Below are 18,450 nucleotides of genomic sequence, written 5' to 3'. Positions count from 1 at the left end.
TCTCTCACCAAGCCCACATTTTCCTAACTTCCACCTTCTTCCTCCTCATCATGGCCTGAAATCCTACACCAAACAGCAACTTACTTAGGCTGTTTTGTTAAAAGCAGATTTTTAACAACTATTTTGCACCTAAGAATCAATTCTTCCATCTCTCACCATTTTGATTTTCGGTGCTACTTGAGACAGGAGCACTCTGGAGGTTCAGCTTCGCACCATGCACATGCACAGCCAGAATTACATCAGAAGCGGCACAAAACCACCTCATTGCTATTGCCCCACAGTGTCCAAATGCCTCAGGCCCATACACTTGAAAATTCCCCAGAGTTGACCAGCTTGGGGTAGATTTTCTCCAGCTATATTGGACTGAATTAAGCTGCCAGACTTTCCTTTTGTTTACTGGAAGAGTTTGATCTTTTCTGTCACTGCTCTGTGTTGACAAATGTCTGGATGTGGGACTTCCAGTGTACTCCCATCTCCCAGGAAGGCAAGATACTAAAAGCACAAACCAGTTGCATCCTTTGCAGCAAAACCTTTGCAGCATGTGTTAGCAGGGAAGACGACATCCTTCACTGTCACCGCTTATCCCTCAGCCTGAATTACAATCAAGCACCATGAAACGCAGCTCTAATTACACTGTCTAGAACGCCTGGGCCACTGCTCATTAGAAAGAAAAGTTAAATCACTGAATCCCCTTCTCATCAATCTCTGCTGATAGTTACTCCGAGGATTAGGGCAGCATTAAGTGAGACTGCTTATGAAGAACAGAACCTGGAAGACAGTCTCACCTAGGACACAACTGCTTTTCCCTTGCAAGTCACAACTTCAAACACATTGGAGATGGAGACCAGCAAAGCAAACACCAGTTGCAGTGCGTAACCTCGTGTGAGTAAGTGAAGACGACTTCACAAAACAAATGTGAGAGGAAGATGCGGCAGCCATGTACTTACAGCAGTGACCAAGGCGTCGTTCTGGCCGAGGAGAGGACATCCATCCTTTAAGATACTTTGGAAATGCTGCTCTTGGAAACCAAACCTGGCACGGGAAGGTGGGTGCCAGCCCAGGCAGCCTCACTCACGCCAGCCGCAGCAGCGGTGAAGCAGGTATACATGTTTTAAATTTCAGAAAACTTAACAATATATGACATAATTCTATTCTATACCCCTTAAATTATATCTCAAGTATAGTTCTGCAACTCAGAAAACAAAATGAGGAGGATCTGGTCTCCAGGCTAGTGATCCAGAGCTAGAAAGCATTATAATTAGAACCAGGACCAAGATTGAAGACCCCAGTTTGCTTGCAAACTAATTAGCTAATGTTATTAGAAAGCAATAAAGAATAAGCAAGAGCAGAATCAGAGTCTACAGCTATCTAAACAAAGGACAGTTTAATTACTGTACTTAGGATTAAAAGAAAAGCCAAAACCAAAACCTTTATGGATTAGATTTCATCCTGGGCAATATTCATACATCTTGGACTCAGCAAAATGGCTTGAAGAGGAGGGTTTTATCATAGTAAACACAGCTACTTCACAGCAAGATTTATTAATACATCCAAAAGAAAGAAAGAAAATCATTTTGTCACACTATATACAGATAATACATACAGTGTTTTATACACATATTACATCAGTTTTTACACAAGAAAAATATACATAAAAATGTAAACTTTTGTATACAAAAACCCTTAAACAAATTAAACAAGGACCAGATAACAAAAGGAGACCAATCTATTATCATTTCATTGATTTTTTTCTTCTTTTTTTTTTTTTTTTTTTTAAATGGTAATACAGTACATTCATTGAGAAGTCTGAGGAACATGTGAGCCAACCTTTCCTATTTAAAGGGAAAGTACAAACGCGAGCTTTCCTACCCGCCCCTGGAATGGTCCGTGAGCCTCCAGCACGAGAAGCGGTACGAGGTACGAGCCGCTATCGCTGCCGGGGACCCCGTTGGAGGGGACCCTTCTTCTCAGGTGTCCCCACGCACCCCTCCGAAAGCCACACATCTGCAGGAGCAACCCGGACCGGGCTCTTTGTGCGTATTAGCCGGTCTTCCAGCTAATACCATGAGACGGGACGCGGCAATGCGAGTTTGCATGTTCCCTTTAAGCAGTCATTAAGTGTTTTTAGCTTTGCTGGAGCACGTTGTCTATTTTTCCCAATGCACGGTATGCTGAACACATGTGTCGGGGATGGAAGGGAAGAAGGAAGGGGTGTAAGAGACCGCTAATCCTTGCTACCATGCAGTTACTTCAAAATTAGGTACGTTTGCAAGCTACAAGTCACTGGTTCAAAAGACGCTGCCTCACCTTTGCTTTCCCACTGCAACTTGTTTAGGTTTTAAACTCTAGTGGCCAAACAACTGTACGAGGCTCTTTGTTACAAGGCTGTTTCTGATATCAAAGCGTGATCAAGCTACCTTTAAAATGACACCAAACACAAACTTCTCTGAGACAGCCTTAAAAGAGTGAGCATTCCCTCTGAGCACTGCAGATTGTCCACGTGCCACCTTCTCTGTTATTAAATCGAGGATATTTACCCTTAACTATCAAAAGGATATTGGTTGAGATTCTGGCATCTGTTTTGCTCCACTTGCAGATAAACAGTTTGGGGAATTGGAGGAAAAAGAAAATACAGCAAAAACCAAACCCACAACAATAAACCCAAACCCTGAGCAACCTCAGGCATCAAATAAGAAGGGAACTACTTAATAAGTTGGTGAAAAAACAGTTGAGGAAACTTGTTGGAAAGAAAGGAGAGATTCCAATGAAGGCTTCTCACATTAAGTAAGTAAAAGATTTGTTACAGACATCTTCAAAACAAACATCCATCCTCCACAAAGTATGTTAAAATGTAACACAACAGTGCTGCACTGGTGTTTCTCCTGAAAAGGACAGAAGGACATGAAATCTCCTTAGTGGTATCAGTACTATTGAGTGTAGGAGGTGAACGATGATTTACGAAAGTAATGAGGGGAAAAAGCTGTGTAAAAGAAACCATGAATCATTAATTATAATTGGACAAAAGGGGGGGACGGGGCAGAATGTTATTGCAGTATGCCTCAGAAACCCCTGGAAGAAATAAACACTGAGAAACTTGTATTTCCACTATTTTCTCATATCCATCTATGTGATGGTGGGAGTTAAGGGCTTGACTTCTTGCTTTTCATTTTTTTGTTTTCTTTTTTCCCCCCCCTTTTTAAAAATAACAACCTTCGAGTAAAAATTCAAAAGACAATTACAAATGGCTTTAGATTATTAAGAGTCTCCTTTTTAAAATAAAACTTTGATAACACATTTCTCTGTTTCTTCTATATAATGCAGCTTCAGTGAAAATATGTCATATGGGACAGCAATTTGCAAAAAGTGGGAAAATAATTGCCAACCGAAGTTCGTAACATATACAGATGTATATGCAGGACATCTACAATCTATATACATATTTAATATACGTATGCGTCAGTATATATCAGGAGAGAACCAACAGGTATGTTCTCCACATACATAAACTGAAATAGAGTAATATATGTGTGTGTATAAATCCGTATTATACACACACAGTACACAGACATACTCATACACACACCCAAACATATGTAGTATAGAAATCGTCATGTGTGATCGCATGAAAGCTCAGATGGAACGATATACCAGTTACCTTTTTTCTAACAGAAATGCAAGGAAGACCAAATTCCAGGGCTGAATTGTGGCCAAGAAAAATGGTGCCGTATCCATACCGAACACGTGGGATGCTGCATTCATTCTCCGTTGAAACGGAACTCTAAGTTAGCCAGGAGTTTCAACAGTGCTTAAGTGTGACTGAGCAGGGCTCTGACAGCTGCTTTCTGCTAAAAGGATACAGAAGCTCCATTTAGCCAGAAAACAGAGAATAAAATACTTAAACCAACAATTTAGTTGCGTAAGCAAGATAATTCATTGCACAATTAGATGCAAAGTGCTAGCATGTTAATGGTCAACTCTGCAGCTCGTTTTGAGGTCCGTTTAATGGTAAAAGCTCTGTTTCTATAGACGTGTTTGACGACAGAACAGAGCACAGAGCTGCCTTCTGCTCACTGCCTGTGTTACACCAAACACCAACCAAACTCCCTTTTTCTCCCTAGGGCTGAAAACTGAAGATCGTTTTCAGTGGGTGCGTTTGTCTCAGCTTGAACATTAACGTCAAGCACGCAATGCTGGGTTAACCTTTTAACATGCCAGGAAGCTTTGCGTGGGGTTCTAAGTTTGTGTTCATCTGCAAATCAGTCGCAGTCCTACTCAAGCACAATTGAATAGCTGAGAAATTCTGCAGGAGTCCAAGCAAATGCTCAGGGCCCAATTCAGCTGCCACTCCAGCCACCAAGAGAATTAATTACCCTAATGTGTAAGCAGAGCTGGATTGGGCCATTAAAGCCGATTGCTGGGGAGATGCGAGGCAAGGAGGAGGTGGGATGGAGGTGATGGAGAAGAGAAGCAGAAGAGGTGGGCATTGCAAGAGGCCTCAATGAGTATTAATATGGAATAAACAAAAGCAGGAACGTACCAAGAAAACTCCACTGCGGGGGCTGACGGAACACAAATCAGTGGTGACAAAGCCACCGGTCACCAGCGTCATCCAAATCCCTCAGAAGAGTTAGGGCAACTTTGTTTGGCACAAGTGCTTACCTGTTACACACGTGTTACATGGATAGTCTCCCTCTTTAGCTCACACACTTACTCATGTTACAACTAATGTACATGTGTGATACAACGTATATCCCATCTATACATCTGTATGCACGTATATATAGATCTAGATTGACCGCATTCATAAGTATTTATTGTACATCATGAGGGCAAGTCCACATTCAGCAAAGTGCCACCAACCTCTCATATACAGATATATCTCTCTGTACAGGTATACACAAAAATGGGTCTATTCTTCCCCACAGAGGCATAAAGATTTAGGCTGCTGACCCCCATTGCCACCAAATAAGCAGAAGGAAAAGCCCCTGACAACTTCCACCTCCCTGCCCTTTTAATTGTACGCATGTGTGCCAGAAACAAATTGTGAGGAGAGGAAGAGGGGAGGGATGCCTGATATAAAACTTTAAAAAACAAAGAATTAAAATTTTATTTGCTTAAAAAAAAAGCCTTCAAAAATTCAAATGTCTGTGCGATACTGCAAGGTCTGTTTTTCTAAACAGATTTTTAAAGTCACCAGGATCATCATCACTAGAAGTGATACTGCATGAATAAATAACAATTAGGTTACTTTCTCCAGCCTAAATAGAGCAGTATGAAGAGCAAGCCAATCTGTAAGAATGTTTCTGACTTCTCACAGTTTCAAGTGAGAACTCCCATAAAGAAAAAACTTCCTTCTCCAATGATGAAAAAAAAATGTGGCCACAATTAAATTGAGAATTTCACAGCACAAGTGAAACGGCCTGGACTGAAATTGTATTTTGTTCTGCAATCCCACAACAGCAATTTTGGGGCAAAATTAATACATGCCAAGACTCTCAGGAAAGAAAAGAATCTACTTCGAAGACGAGATCCTTTTACAGAACAGAGATCACCCCACAAACAAGTGCCCCTTACAACCTAATTCAAAAACACAAGTACACTGACAACATTTTCCAAGTCAGACAATAGAAGACTGGGGTATTAATTTGCAAAGAGACAGCGATTCCTTTGTCTCCCCTTCACACCGAATGCAGATCTTCCCATTTCAGTTTCTCCTGAAAAATATCTCCCTCATTTCTCCCACCCCTCCTCCCCCATCTGTTTTATTTCAAGGCTGTCTTTGGGAGCTTGGTATTTTCATGGCATTTTAAACAGGGTTCAATGCAACTCATTTAAAAAAAAAGGAAAATTGACATGATATCAGAGTTAGCCTTATAACAGAAGATTATGTAGTAGAGAGTTTCAGTTATTTATACAACAGTGAGGACATAACAACCCCCTACTAAATAATCACATTTCTACAATATAGTCCATCACCTCTTGACTACTTTTCTCTTTACACAACTATGACCTACATACAATATACACATCCGTATCGCACGTACATCCCCCCAATGCATATTTTTTGTGTGTATATATAATACATACATGCACACAAGCAGTCTAAATCTATTTATAAGTCACAGTGGGAATTCCTTTGTGAGGAAAGGAGGGGAAAAATTCCTGAATAAGACACTGTAGATTCCTAATTTTCTGACTTTTCAAATTCCAACTCACAGAGCTAACTGGAAATAAATACATCGAAAGAGAAACAAAAGAGAGAGAAAAGGTCTTACAAACTTGGTTCACAACTTCCAGCTACAGTAGTTGGATTTTTTTAATTTGATCTATTTACCCTGTAACTAAATTTCTAATCATAGGTACAAACCACAGGTAAATTATTGCAGAATGTAACACTCAAAATAAAATTTAAAAACAGTTATAGGAACAGCAATATAAGGGTTAAAAAGAGCTCTATGCTTTGTTGATACAGGATACCATTTTATTTTATTTATATATATATCTATATATAGATATAGATATCTGCAAGGTAGCAAAGAATAGCTGTACACCTTGACACGGCAAAGATCCAGTGTAAAAAGGTGCTTCACTAGTTTGTTTTTCAAAAAAAGCTTGTATATAATTTTATAGCTATTAAAAACACATATGCAACATAATTCATTACACTCAATACAGCTTTAGTATAAAACTTATAATTTATGAGGTGATGTTAATAGCATAAATTAATATACCATTTCTCTTAAAATCTACAATAAGTATTCTGAAAGCTCATTGGGGAAGGGTATCTTTAAATAAAAAGTTTAAAGCTGAGCGTGATGAAAAAGATTCTGTATGTTGAACTTGAGATGAGAGCCCCGAGAAGAGAAAGAGTCCCTAAGCCAGACACCATGGACTATAAAACCGACCAAAGATTTCTCCTCCTTGCGCTCTCATTTAGGTGACGCTCTACCTTAAATTATTATTTACTTTTAAAACTATGTACTTTTTTTTAATTTTTATTTTTTTATTTGTTAACTGCCCTTATTTCCACAAGGAATCCCTGAGACATACCCATAACTGTACAGTGAAGGTCATCACTGTTCAGAGAAACTGGTTCAACCCCTTCTGGTAGGATGTCGCTATTTTGCGTGAGAATCCAACTGTCCATCACTTTAGAATGAATCTATTTGCACCGGAACCACCTGCACCGTGTTTAAGACGCGGGTTAAAGAGTCATTTCAGGGTAAATCAGCTGTCAGCTACACCAGAGCGATCCGCACCCCGGTTCAAGTTTTCCGGAGGATACCTGGGCACGTTCCCTATGCGGAGCCCACCCCCGTGGGCAGGGAAAACACGAGCGATACTGGACCAAGTTCAACACGCAGCCGACACGCGGGTACTCCGGACACCTCGCTGTGTGTGTGTTTGGGGGACTAGCAAGGGGAAGGAGTAGGAAGAACGCATTTTTTTCCTCCATCGAGTAAGCGGAGTTTTAAGGCCAAAAAGCCCAAGTTTCATCCTGTTCGCTTCCAAACTGAATTCTGTAAGCCAGAATAGACTGAAAAGCTGCCAACACGTACTTTAAGGAGACAGAAAAAGAAAGCCTTCTCCAGACATTACTGTCCATCTACAGCCAAGCCCACTTTCTCTTTTCATACTTCCGCTGCTTTGCTCCATAGTAGCCAGAGGAGGATGTGAAAGCAGAATAAAACAGAGGAAAGCAAAGAATCATGAGAAGCAGCAGGACGGCAAAGGGGAAAGCTCCCCAAACAGTCACTGTTGCTTTTTTTTCTCCTTAAATGGCTGAAGACGAATGAGAAGATTGTTCTGAGACACAGCTTTTATAACTTTTCCTTCACCAAACTATTCTTTCCCAGCAACAGTGGTTTTGTCTAGTTTTAAAGACAAAACCTAAACTGTCCCTGACAGAGCTAAGGTCTCTCATGACCTTCTCTCCTGAAGTCCAAGTTGAAGTTTACTAAACACTAGTGTAGATTTTTCCAGTCACCCTCCTCAATTTTATTTGGGCTTGTGGGTATTAAAAAGAATAATTTCAATTTTTCTTCATGACTTTCTACCGAGGCACCTTCTCAAAAGAAGAAGAACCTGTGAGAAGGTAAACTCTTGCTAAAAACACCTACACATTCACTGCAAGCGTGTGCACTCCCACGATCGATGTTGTACCCTCAGGACCTACCTAGTTCATGACATATTAGCGTGCTGTGAAAACATCACCTTACTTGCCGATCTGAGAAATACTTTCATCTATTGCACTGTCATTCTAGCAATCCAAAATGTATGTTATGAATTGTAGGAATCTCTCCTTTTAATTTTACACTCCGATTTGCTGAGGACCATGGAAGACTCGCTGGTTGGCATTACTTACATTGGAGAAATATCTGAGAATGGGAGAATAAAAGAAAGAATGATGAAGAATGTAGAGAGTAAGGAAATAAAAGAGGTCTGAGAAGCAGCCCACCACACCCCAGCATTGAATGTTACCCAGGAGATCAGAAAAACCTTGCGACCAGATGATCAGAAAGACCTAAAGATCTGGTCAGCACGTTAAGAGAACTATTCCTTCGGTTAATATTTCCACGGCCACCAGAGCCTGCAAGAGGCCTGCACAGGAGACTCCTTCACATGCAATCGTAAAAAATATAAAGGCAAGAGGAAACATCGCACCAGGGAAGCTGCTCAGATGCCCACACCAATGCCTCAGTGCAGAAGATCGCTGCGGGTCAGTTTTCTATTGTTCGTCTGCTGAAAGCACCTCGTGAAAGATCCAAGTGCACGTAGCTGGCTCTTCTAAAAAAAATGTCCCTCCTCCCTGCCCAAAGGCTCACGCTGTTGGAGAATTCACTCACTGGGGCACAAAACCAGGGAGAAATACCCCTGGTGTCCTGCTGATGCCTATGGGGAAACACAGCAGCCACAAAGCTGCAGGAGCTCAGCAGGAATGGAACCACCGGGGCTACCTTCTCCCTGAGGAAGTCCCCTGCCCACATTTTATTGTCCTCCCTTGTGAGACTCGCCTTTCCTGGCAAGCAGATTCAATCCCAGACTGTAGCTAGGTGTGGTTACACCAAAAAGAAGCTTCAAACTTTATTTGGGAACTGGTTTGCAGGTTTGATGCTAAGCACTTCACCTTGGCCACGTCCCTCAAGCCGGTGGCATCTCACTGTGCCCAATAGCTCACAACAGAACTCCCCAGTTTCTCAACTAATATCCATCTCAATCCAAAATAAATAATTAAATTAAAAAGCCAGTTCCCTTGGCTTCTCTTCACTATCATGGATGACTCTCCTTCGACTTTTTATCCTTGTATAGATTTAAAGCCTTTATTCCCAGCCATAGAAAGAAACGTGGTACTAACAAGAAGGGAACTGAGCAAGAGCCTGGAGCAACTGGAAGGCAGGAGGAGATAAAATGATGTATTTTTCCCATCTTCTTGCATCGCACATACATCTTCCTGTATCACAGCAATCATGAGGCTGAAGAATAAATCAACTTCGAGGTATCTAAGTGCACATGGCTCCCCTCAAAGCTGGTGTAAAGTCTTCCTAAGCAAAAAGAAATGTCAAAGCATGTTTGACAGAATGCCCTACACACCAGGCCAGCACGTGGCTGCTCCTGCTGAGCCTCTGTGCACTGACAAAGTTCATCCTGTGTTAAGTACTTTTGTAAAAAGACTAATTGAGGTGCTATTATTACCAAAAAAGATACTGTTATTTCATTCTAAGTCTAATTTTTTTTCAGTTCTTTAAAACTCAAATCTTATGTAAAGAAATTAACTTTTAGGTTCAACTAGCTTTAATCCATTTGTTAACACCTAAAGGGCAGGGCAGGTATTGACCATCTCAAATCAATGCGCTGAAATTGCTACACTGGCTCTTTGGTAAAAGGGTGATCTAGAGTGCTAATTGCTATGTGAGGAGATGATACTCAAAAACCTTTGCGAGAGAGCATGGTTTCTACTTGGGAACCACATAAATAACAGCCTCGAGCACTATCTTAACCAGACCTGCAATATTTCCCAGAGGAAGAGGTGTGAAACATCTCTGGCTGCACGCACCTCTCAGATCGGATCTCTCACATCCAAAAGTAAGATACTGATTCAGCGAACATGTTGTGTGGGTGTAGAAGCCCACCTGGAATGATCCACCTGGTAAAGCTAAGATCAAGACCCGTAACTGCTTGGTTAGGCTATAACCATGAAATCGGTGGCAGTGAAAAAAACGGGAGGTGAACCAGGGAAAGGCAAGAGTGGCGGCCCGTTTCAGAACTCTTGTGTCAGCCAGGACAGAGGGATTCCTATTTCAAATGTATACAAACTGAAGTTTATTTTTAAAAGTGCAGCTTTATTGCAAACTTAGTTTGCTCAATGAAAAATGTTACGTAGTCACTTTTTGGGGAAGAGTCATCAAGGGTTATACAAAAAATTGAAGCCTAAGCAGAGGAAGAGAGTTGATATCCTAGGTTGCCTTAGAGGAAGGCAGGTACATAACAGCTATTGATTTCAAGTGGGAATTATGGACCTCCACAGCTTTTGAAATTCCCTTTCTAAGTCAATCCTCAGACTGGGAGCTGGGTTCTGTTCCGCGTTAGACCAGTACAAACTCAGTGACCTAAGACTGAAGAGCTCTCCTGTAATTTACACCAAGATGAGCAAGCAGAACTTGGCTCTCAGTTCCTCTCCTCCCTTCCCCCCCAGCATTTGCTAAGAAAGAAAAATGTGATGTGGGGCAAACACACTCTGCACTAGCTGCAGCTTCATTAACGACTTTGATGGGCACAAGAATGATTTCAAGACCGAAGACCTGAAACCAATTTATAGAAATTAACATCCTCTAAAATGACATGAATACACAAGCAGATTAAAGAATTAACCATTTGGTATACTAGTTCTCCACTCTTTTTCAGCCAGTTATCCAAACACATTGAAGAAGGTATACGGACACAACAAAAATCATTTGCAAATCAAACAGTTGTCTACTCGACAAAGTGTGGGGAACATAATACAAAAATAAATAAATGCCTTGTCAGATTTGCCTCATGTCACGATACCACTGGGCATTCCTCAATCAGCAGGACAATCACAAGCAGGATTTCATAGGCTTCAATTCAACTTTTTACATGATTTTAAAACATTTAAATGTTACAAACATAAATCACCACTTAAAAATATTCAGCTTATATTATCAAGATCTATTTTACCAAGTAAGAAATAAGGACTTCATAACAACAGAAGCATGAAAATAATTTTTGTTTCCTCCACCCACATACACTTGCAATTTCAGAAAAGGACATATGCATCATCCATACTCCTTTATATTTAAGGAGAACAAATCTTTCAAGAAAAGAGGAATAGTATGATTGCTACGAGAGTAAGAAGACACAAGACCTATCCTGTTAAAATTCTGTTCCTTAGCAAGACAGGAGGAGAGGTCTGGGTCAGAGATTTTGGTGTGGGCCTGACTGCTAACAACATGAATTACTATACCAACTAAATTTCATTCAGTGATCCCTTGCTCAAATAATGTATTAGGCCTCCCTATTACATGTGCTTGGTATCTCCTGATTTCTTCAATTAGACTAGAATACATGCAGGCAGGATGTTTTACTGTAGGGTAGAATGAAATCTGTCCTCTACAGTAAGAGACTGAAATGTGGCATTTCCTGTTCTCTCTCATCTGCACCTCAGAAACAAACCAAGAGCAGAGACTTGCTGGATTAAACAGAAGCTACTTTTACAGTCAAAGTCAGATTACGGTAGCAAGTTTGAGCCCTACAAAATCACGAGAAAACACTTTTTTCCCTTCCTGATAAAGAGATGCGAGCAAACACCTCAGAATTTCTGCTGCTGTTATCTCTTGGATTAAAAAAAAAAAAACTAAAATCTATTTTTTAAATCTAAAAGACTGTGGACTCCTTTAAGACTTGTAATTACCACCAAAGAGCCTGAATACCATTTTTAGCAGGTGGGCAGTAAAAGCAAAACTGTCTTGCAGGCAGAAGGAATTCCTACCTCTCTAATTTGCTTTATGATTGATGTTTTGTTTAGCCACGGCTGCTGATAGGTACCTGCCAGTTCCTTACATACATTCAGCTTCCCATACCGAGCATCGAACCCTAAAAGTGTCGAAAAAAACTATACGGCTCCCAGGGGGAAAAAAACTACCCAAGAAAGTCTCAGTAGCTAGACATAATTTGAGAAATGCATCCATTTGAAACTTACCAAAGGCTCTGACCTAGACTTGTGTGGATGGGCAGAATACCAACCAAATTTTTTCCAGTTTCAGCTGGGAAATATCTGTCAGCCTGTCAGGCAAGGACTTCTGGGCAAAGCCACACTTGAAAAGGCAAATCATCAACGCTACAAGGCCACAGTAATTCAGCAAGGGAGGGAATTTCTGCACAAGCATCTTCACTAATCCATGATCTATTTCAACCCTTCTGGTTTCCTTTTTTTTTTTGGCTGGGCTAACTTCATATCAGCCTTCAGATTCTGGGCAACCAGTCAACTGATCCCCTTGCTGCTCAATGAATTAAAAATCATCATAATAAAATAAAATAAAAAATCAGCATGCAGTAAGAACAGTGACCAGTTGTGGAAGGGAACAGCTTCCACTTCTTCACCACAAGAAGAAAAGGAACCGCTGCTCCCTGCACCCCAAACACACGCACACAGAGGAGGTCGAAAGATTATTTTAAGAAACGGCCAAACTCATTCTTGAACCATGATCTTGATTTAGGACTTCAACGCACCATTCTCAAACCAATGCGTGCAGCCAAGTTTTCCATGCCAGATGCTACCTTTGGGAAAAAAGTAAATTTAAAAAAAATAATCAAGAGACTTCTGTCCACTGGAAAACTTTTTACCAGATGCTAATGGGATGGCAAGCACTGATCCGAACCCTAGGAAACAGTAACATGCATCAGTAATCTGAGGTATCTTTCCATTTCTAGGTCTTACTGCTAAGATCAATTACATCCAATAACTGTGCTGTATCCTTAAGGAATTTTTGGGGAACGGTGAACCTGCCTGCAACAAATGAGCACCGGTGCGTAACAAGCACATGTGAACGCTACAGCAAGGTTCACAGAGGGCTAACCCTGGTCAGTACTGAAGCGGGGGTTTTCTTCTCAACCCCTTCTTAAAAAATAAAGGAAGGAAGGGAGGAGAGAAAAAATAAAAAAGGAGGAAAAAAGGAAAGATAGAAAACACAGGTCCCCCATCTACCTGCAGAGAGCCAGGCAGACAAGCTCAGTTGGAGGTGGTGAAGGGCGCGGATGCGTTATTGGTACTGGTAGCGGTGGCACCGGTCACTGCGAAGCCCGTGGGAGGAGCTATGGAGCTGTGGCTGGGCTGCAGGTCCTTGGGGATGCCACTGTGGGAGCTCAGCTGGTGGCCGAAGGCCGCGCTGAACTGAGGGAGCTGTTGCTTAGGGGAGGTGGAGGCCAGGAGTTCAGCGGAGGCAGGACCCATGCCACTAAAACTGGTCTGCGGTAACCCCGGCAGCACGCTGGAGCTGTTGGGGGTCACAGTGGCGAAGGCAGGCTGTGTGGTCTCTGAGTGCGAGGTGGTAGGTGGTGTGGACAGGGAGGTGGACAGGAGGTGTCCATCTGCACCGAGAAGGTTGCTAAACGGAGAGGGGTCCCCAAGATTGACAGGAAGATTCCCCCAGTGAGTTCTGGGGTTGACCACCCCACTAAGCGGCACATCCAGCTGAGTTGGGAGCAAGTGCTGTGCCATCATGGGCATCTCTGCTGAGAAGGTAGCTGCCAAGTTATCGCCAGAAAAGGATGCGGTGTGAGGGGATGTGATATGGTCACTGTAGGGAGACGGCACATGCTCACTATCATAATGGCTTCCATGGGGTGAGGAGTGTGAATGGTCACTGCTGTATTGCTGTCGTGAGGTGATCAGGTCATCTGCCTTGCTCAGCAGCTGGGCAGGGTGGGGCCTCTGGGAGGCATGGCTGCCGTCATGAAGTCCATGAAACTGTCCTGGGAAGGCTCTCTCCCCAAGGCCACTCTGGCTTATCAGAGTGGTAGAAGTAAGGCCGACGTTGGCTGGGGCTGAGAATTGCCCCTGGATCTGCCCTGCCAGGGGCGTAGGTGGGTTGGACAAGGTAGCAGAACGGAGCAAGTTCTCATCCAGCTCCAGACCGGAGAAATTATCATGTACTATACGCCCATTCAACAGCTCCCCCAGATCTGTGTTAACCTCTCGACTCAAGGACTGCATTCCTGGAGCTCCAGCACCTGCAGAGAACACCCCTATCCCTCTATCTGACAGCTCCTGAACTGGCACACCATCTGTCTGTGTAAGTACTCCAATGGTACTCAGGCACTCAAGAGAAGTTACAGCTTGTAGGGCCCGTTCCAGTTCTTCAGCCTCTTCTGTAGTCGGAAGGAGATCTCCATTTTTACCTGCAGAAACAAGGACAGCAGAAGTTAGCGTGCTCCTCTCCTGTGAGCCCAGCACTGGCACTCTGAAGATGCAGATGTACACACAATTCAGCACACAGCTGCAGTGTGTCACAACCTTCCAGAACGGCTGGCGCTACAAAGAAAATTTCCCTCCCCAGTGTTCACTAGGTAAGAAAAAAGAAATTACACTCTCCTCTTCAAAGGAATTCCCTCTCTCCATCCCTCTCTTCCACATACTACAATAAAAGGTGCCTCTCAAACTCACTAGACTTAAAATAAAAGCGTTTACATAAGATTTTCTTCAATGTTACAACACCACAAATAGTCCACACACTCCATTCTACTTACCTCATTAAAGCCTGAGCCTAAAGCTCAAACAGTCAGTATAATTTCGGTTAATTTCAACTCTAATACAGCCTAATGTCATATCAATATCAGAAAATGACCAAATAAATCACTTAACATAGAAATTAGAGCAGGTTATCTGTGATAGGTATTGAGCTTTAGAATTCAGAAATTCAGGCACAGTTCTGATCAAAAGCTAGCTTATATATTCCAAGGTTTTATTCTCTCTTCTTTTATCAAAGGCCAACATTGACTGTGATTCCAGCCCCACTCGATGGCAGAAAGATGCCATTACTGAGAATACTCTTGACAAAACTGCAACACTGACAGGCACTAAAAACGTAAAATGAATTATTAAAATACTAAACCAATTAGGATTTTCAGAGTAGTAATTATAAGAGCAAGTGGAGAACTACACACACCAGCCTTCTTGAAGTCTGCTTTACTTCAGAGCTCACAAACAAACAATAAAGCAAATGCAAACTCCCTTGTCTAGAATTTATTACCTCTGTAGGAAAAGAAGCAACCCCTCAAAATGCATTTTAGAAACACTCACTTCTTCAGTTCACTGACTACGCTCGTGTTAGCATAAACTAAAATAAAATGGTACCTTCAAAGAAATCAAAATCTTGCAAGTCATCAGGCAGCCGCGGCAGGACATCAGAGAAGTCCTCCTGATTCAATTCCAAGTCATGTGGAATGTCTGTGATTTCGTTGGCGATATCATCAGGCAGCTCATCGGCACTCAGCTCTGGTGTGGAGGGGCTCCTGGGCAGAAAGTACCGTTAGTCCACAACATTCAAGGCCGATTCCTCAAATGACAACTATGAATGCATATCCACGTGTAATGGGTGTTTCCCCACACCTTTTATTTTTTTCTCTATCATCTAGGAAAAAAATGCCTTCAGAAAGTTTCTTTAGGAAGCTTACACTTAACCTATTCATTAAATACATAAGACGGGCCTTGAGGAGCAAGACATTTTATCTATCAACCTCAAGAACTGCTCAAACAACCCACTCCAAGGTTTTTTTTCAACAGGCACAATTTCTAGCCCCGCTCCAGCTGCCGATCAGCACGGCAACATCACACCTTTACACAGCGCTCACTGACAAGGTCTTGCAGTGGGCAAACTGGGGCAGGGCTACCACTGACCGTATGTGGGGCATCTCGACTGGCAGTGAGACACTGGTGGGCATGGTGAGGTTCCCTTGGGGCACTGCAGGAGGAATGGGTTTCTGGGGCCGGCGTGGGCCTCGCCTTCTCTTCTTCTTGTGTTTTTTGGTAAGTGCAGGCGGCTTCGTTTTTTTCCTGGGTTTCCTCTGCTGCTGGTGCTGAACTTTACGGGAGCTGTCGCCTCTCAAGAAATTGTCCTTTGGGAATAAAACAATAGTAATGGAGCATATTAAGAACAAATACTACTTTCCTTGATTTTTTTTTCCCCTGGTCGTTCCAGACACTCACATGTAATGCAAGAGACACTGCTAACTCACACCCAGGCAAGGTTATGAAAATTAAGCTGTTTCCTTCCCCATTGATCCCAATGGAAAAAAAAAAATCACATAGACCAAGTATGCTGAATAGGAGATCATGCAGCGTCACTTGAAAAATCATCATAGCAAACCCCAACTAAATCAGCGCAAAAATGTAACCTTTGGCAGCATCCCTGTAAGTATTAAAGACAGAACACTGTTGTGAGGTGGTGATAATGAGGATCATGTGCAGCAGCTGAAGCCACGTCTTAAGTGCCCACTGCTGTTAAAGAGCGACGTCACTTAAGAAACTGAACTAACACTGTAGGATGTGGGCAAACAACTAAGGTCTCGTTGCTTCTGAACAGAAGTCACTGACTGATTAAAAAATAAATCAAACCATCATCAGTTTTCAGTTAACAACATACTGGGCATGGCAGAGGATTGTACGTGCTACAGGTATAAACCCTGAGAGGCACACTGCAGATTGCCTGGGAGACGGGTAACATGCCGTACAAATCTGTACAGCCCAGACCCTCACATTTTAATCCAGAACTCTGTAATTCATAAATATTGGACAAAAACAATAACAAAAAACCCACAACAACCCAGCAACAGAACAAAGAAAAAGGGCTGGTTTACTCCTAATGCCTTGAAGGAGGGGCAAGACAAAAGTGGGTTTGTGAATCATCCTAGAACCTTTGTTCTGGATGGGAGGTATAAAAGGAGAGCAGAGGATACCATCTTAATTTCTGCATTCTCTCAACTTGTAGTAGTCCATTGCTTTTTCTCTGGGATCCACAGATCCCTGATGAAGGTTAAAGATAAATTCTAACAGTCACCAAAAAGTAAATAATGTAGCAAAACCACTACTTGTATACTTCTAGCTGCTATCTATACTTCCTCTAGAAGATAATTTAGGCCCCACGTGCTGAGACTGCTTGAGATGCAGTGTTCTTACTATACCACACTCATACTATATTCAGATCCAAGGGCCAGGAGTGAGTCCAAATATAATGACCCCAGGATGTCTCACAATGATTTTCCATTTCTTGATTCAAGAGAGGAATCAAATTTCTTCCAGTGAAGGAAATTCTCAGGTACACTTCATTATATCCTCAGAAGTATGTAAAAGATTTTCACGACATACTTTCTGCTAATTGGGGATGCTTGGCAAGTTTTACCCACTTAAGAAAAATAAAAGGAAATGAGCTCTTAAGCTCATAAACTTGCTACTTGTCAAGCAAGAGTTCACAGAAAGATGGCGGTTAAAAGTCCTGATCATCCCAATATGCAAATAATTACAGTTTTGGCTTCGTACTTACCATTTTTTTGGCATGTTCTTCGCACAGAGGTGTCTGATGTGTAATGTCAAAAACTGGCACAGAGCACTGTTGACCATCCGCAAACTTGGCTGTGCAACTTGAGAAGAGCTGCTGAGAACGGTTCAATAAGATATCTGTGCGTTTCTGCATCAGGAATAACACACGAGGCAACAATGGAGGAACGCCCTTTGATTTATCAATCTGATGAAGATCAGAGCCTTCAACTCTATCTGTCCATAGATGTTATTTTTAATGAGTACCTTAACTTTGTTATTTGAGTTCAAAGCCAGGTAAGGCTCAAACCCAACTTTTTAAGTGAAAAGCTGCATTCATGCAGAATCTCTAATGATTTTATTATATATTGAGATAGTTTTATGGAACCAGCCATTTCACTAATGAGTTCCTAGCAAAAAGAAGCCTTTTCCTGGAGTCCTAATCAATAGATCAATAGTAGCAGTTGGAACAGTGTAGTCAACAGGACTATTTCCTTACAGACTAATGACAATCCATACTGAAACATTAAAGAAAGAGTATTTCTTAATTCAATCTTTTAAGGTACATTCTTGGCATTTATCTTTAGTGCACAGACAAAGAAGTTTCAAGATCCTTCCTGCTCCTCTGAAAAAAAGATGTGCAATCAGACAGAAAGGTCAAGTAAATCCAAACGTAAGCTTGCTGAGATTTCCTTCAGAAAAATCCCCTGCAGGAGTCAAAATGTTTCCAGACTCAGAGCAAATCAAACAGATACTTCATTGTGTTTTTTCAAACAACATTAGAAGCACTCCTTCCATCTTGAATAGCTCTCAGACTTCAACATCACTATGTATGTTCAGAAAATGTTAAAACACAAAAGAAACGACAAAGGAAAAGGAAAATGTGCAGAACAGTCCAGATG

At 41.9% G+C, this 18,450-nt stretch overlaps 1 protein-coding gene across 7 annotated transcripts in view; it reads right to left on the bottom strand.

Moving 5' to 3' along the window:
* Nucleotides 1-1,522: 1,522 nt before the first annotated feature.
* INO80D (INO80 complex subunit D) overlaps nt 1,523-18,450 on the bottom strand; it is a 42,380-nt gene continuing 25,452 nt past the window's right edge. For 5 of the 7 annotated variants that reach the window (XM_021289732.2, XM_005504013.3, XM_065069427.1 and 2 more), the window contains 4 exons: nt 17,556-17,689; nt 15,914-16,131; nt 15,371-15,528; nt 1,523-14,415 (listed from right to left, as the gene is read on the bottom strand). In XM_021289732.2, coding sequence (XP_021145407.2) covers nt 13,247-14,415; nt 15,371-15,528; nt 15,914-16,131; nt 17,556-17,689 — 1,679 coding nt within the window. In that variant the 3' untranslated portion in view covers nt 1,523-13,246. The remainder of the gene's footprint in view (nt 14,416-15,370; nt 15,529-15,913; nt 16,132-17,555; nt 17,690-18,450) is intronic. The other 2 variants (XM_021289734.2, XM_021289733.2) reach the window with 2 other exon arrangements.

This window comes from Columba livia, chromosome 7 (assembly GCF_036013475.1).
Source record: "Columba livia isolate bColLiv1 breed racing homer chromosome 7, bColLiv1.pat.W.v2, whole genome shotgun sequence".
Taxonomy (NCBI): Eukaryota; Metazoa; Chordata; class Aves; order Columbiformes; family Columbidae; genus Columba; species Columba livia.
Note: the sequence above shows the minus strand (reverse complement) of the source record. Positions and strands in the feature narration are given on the sequence as shown.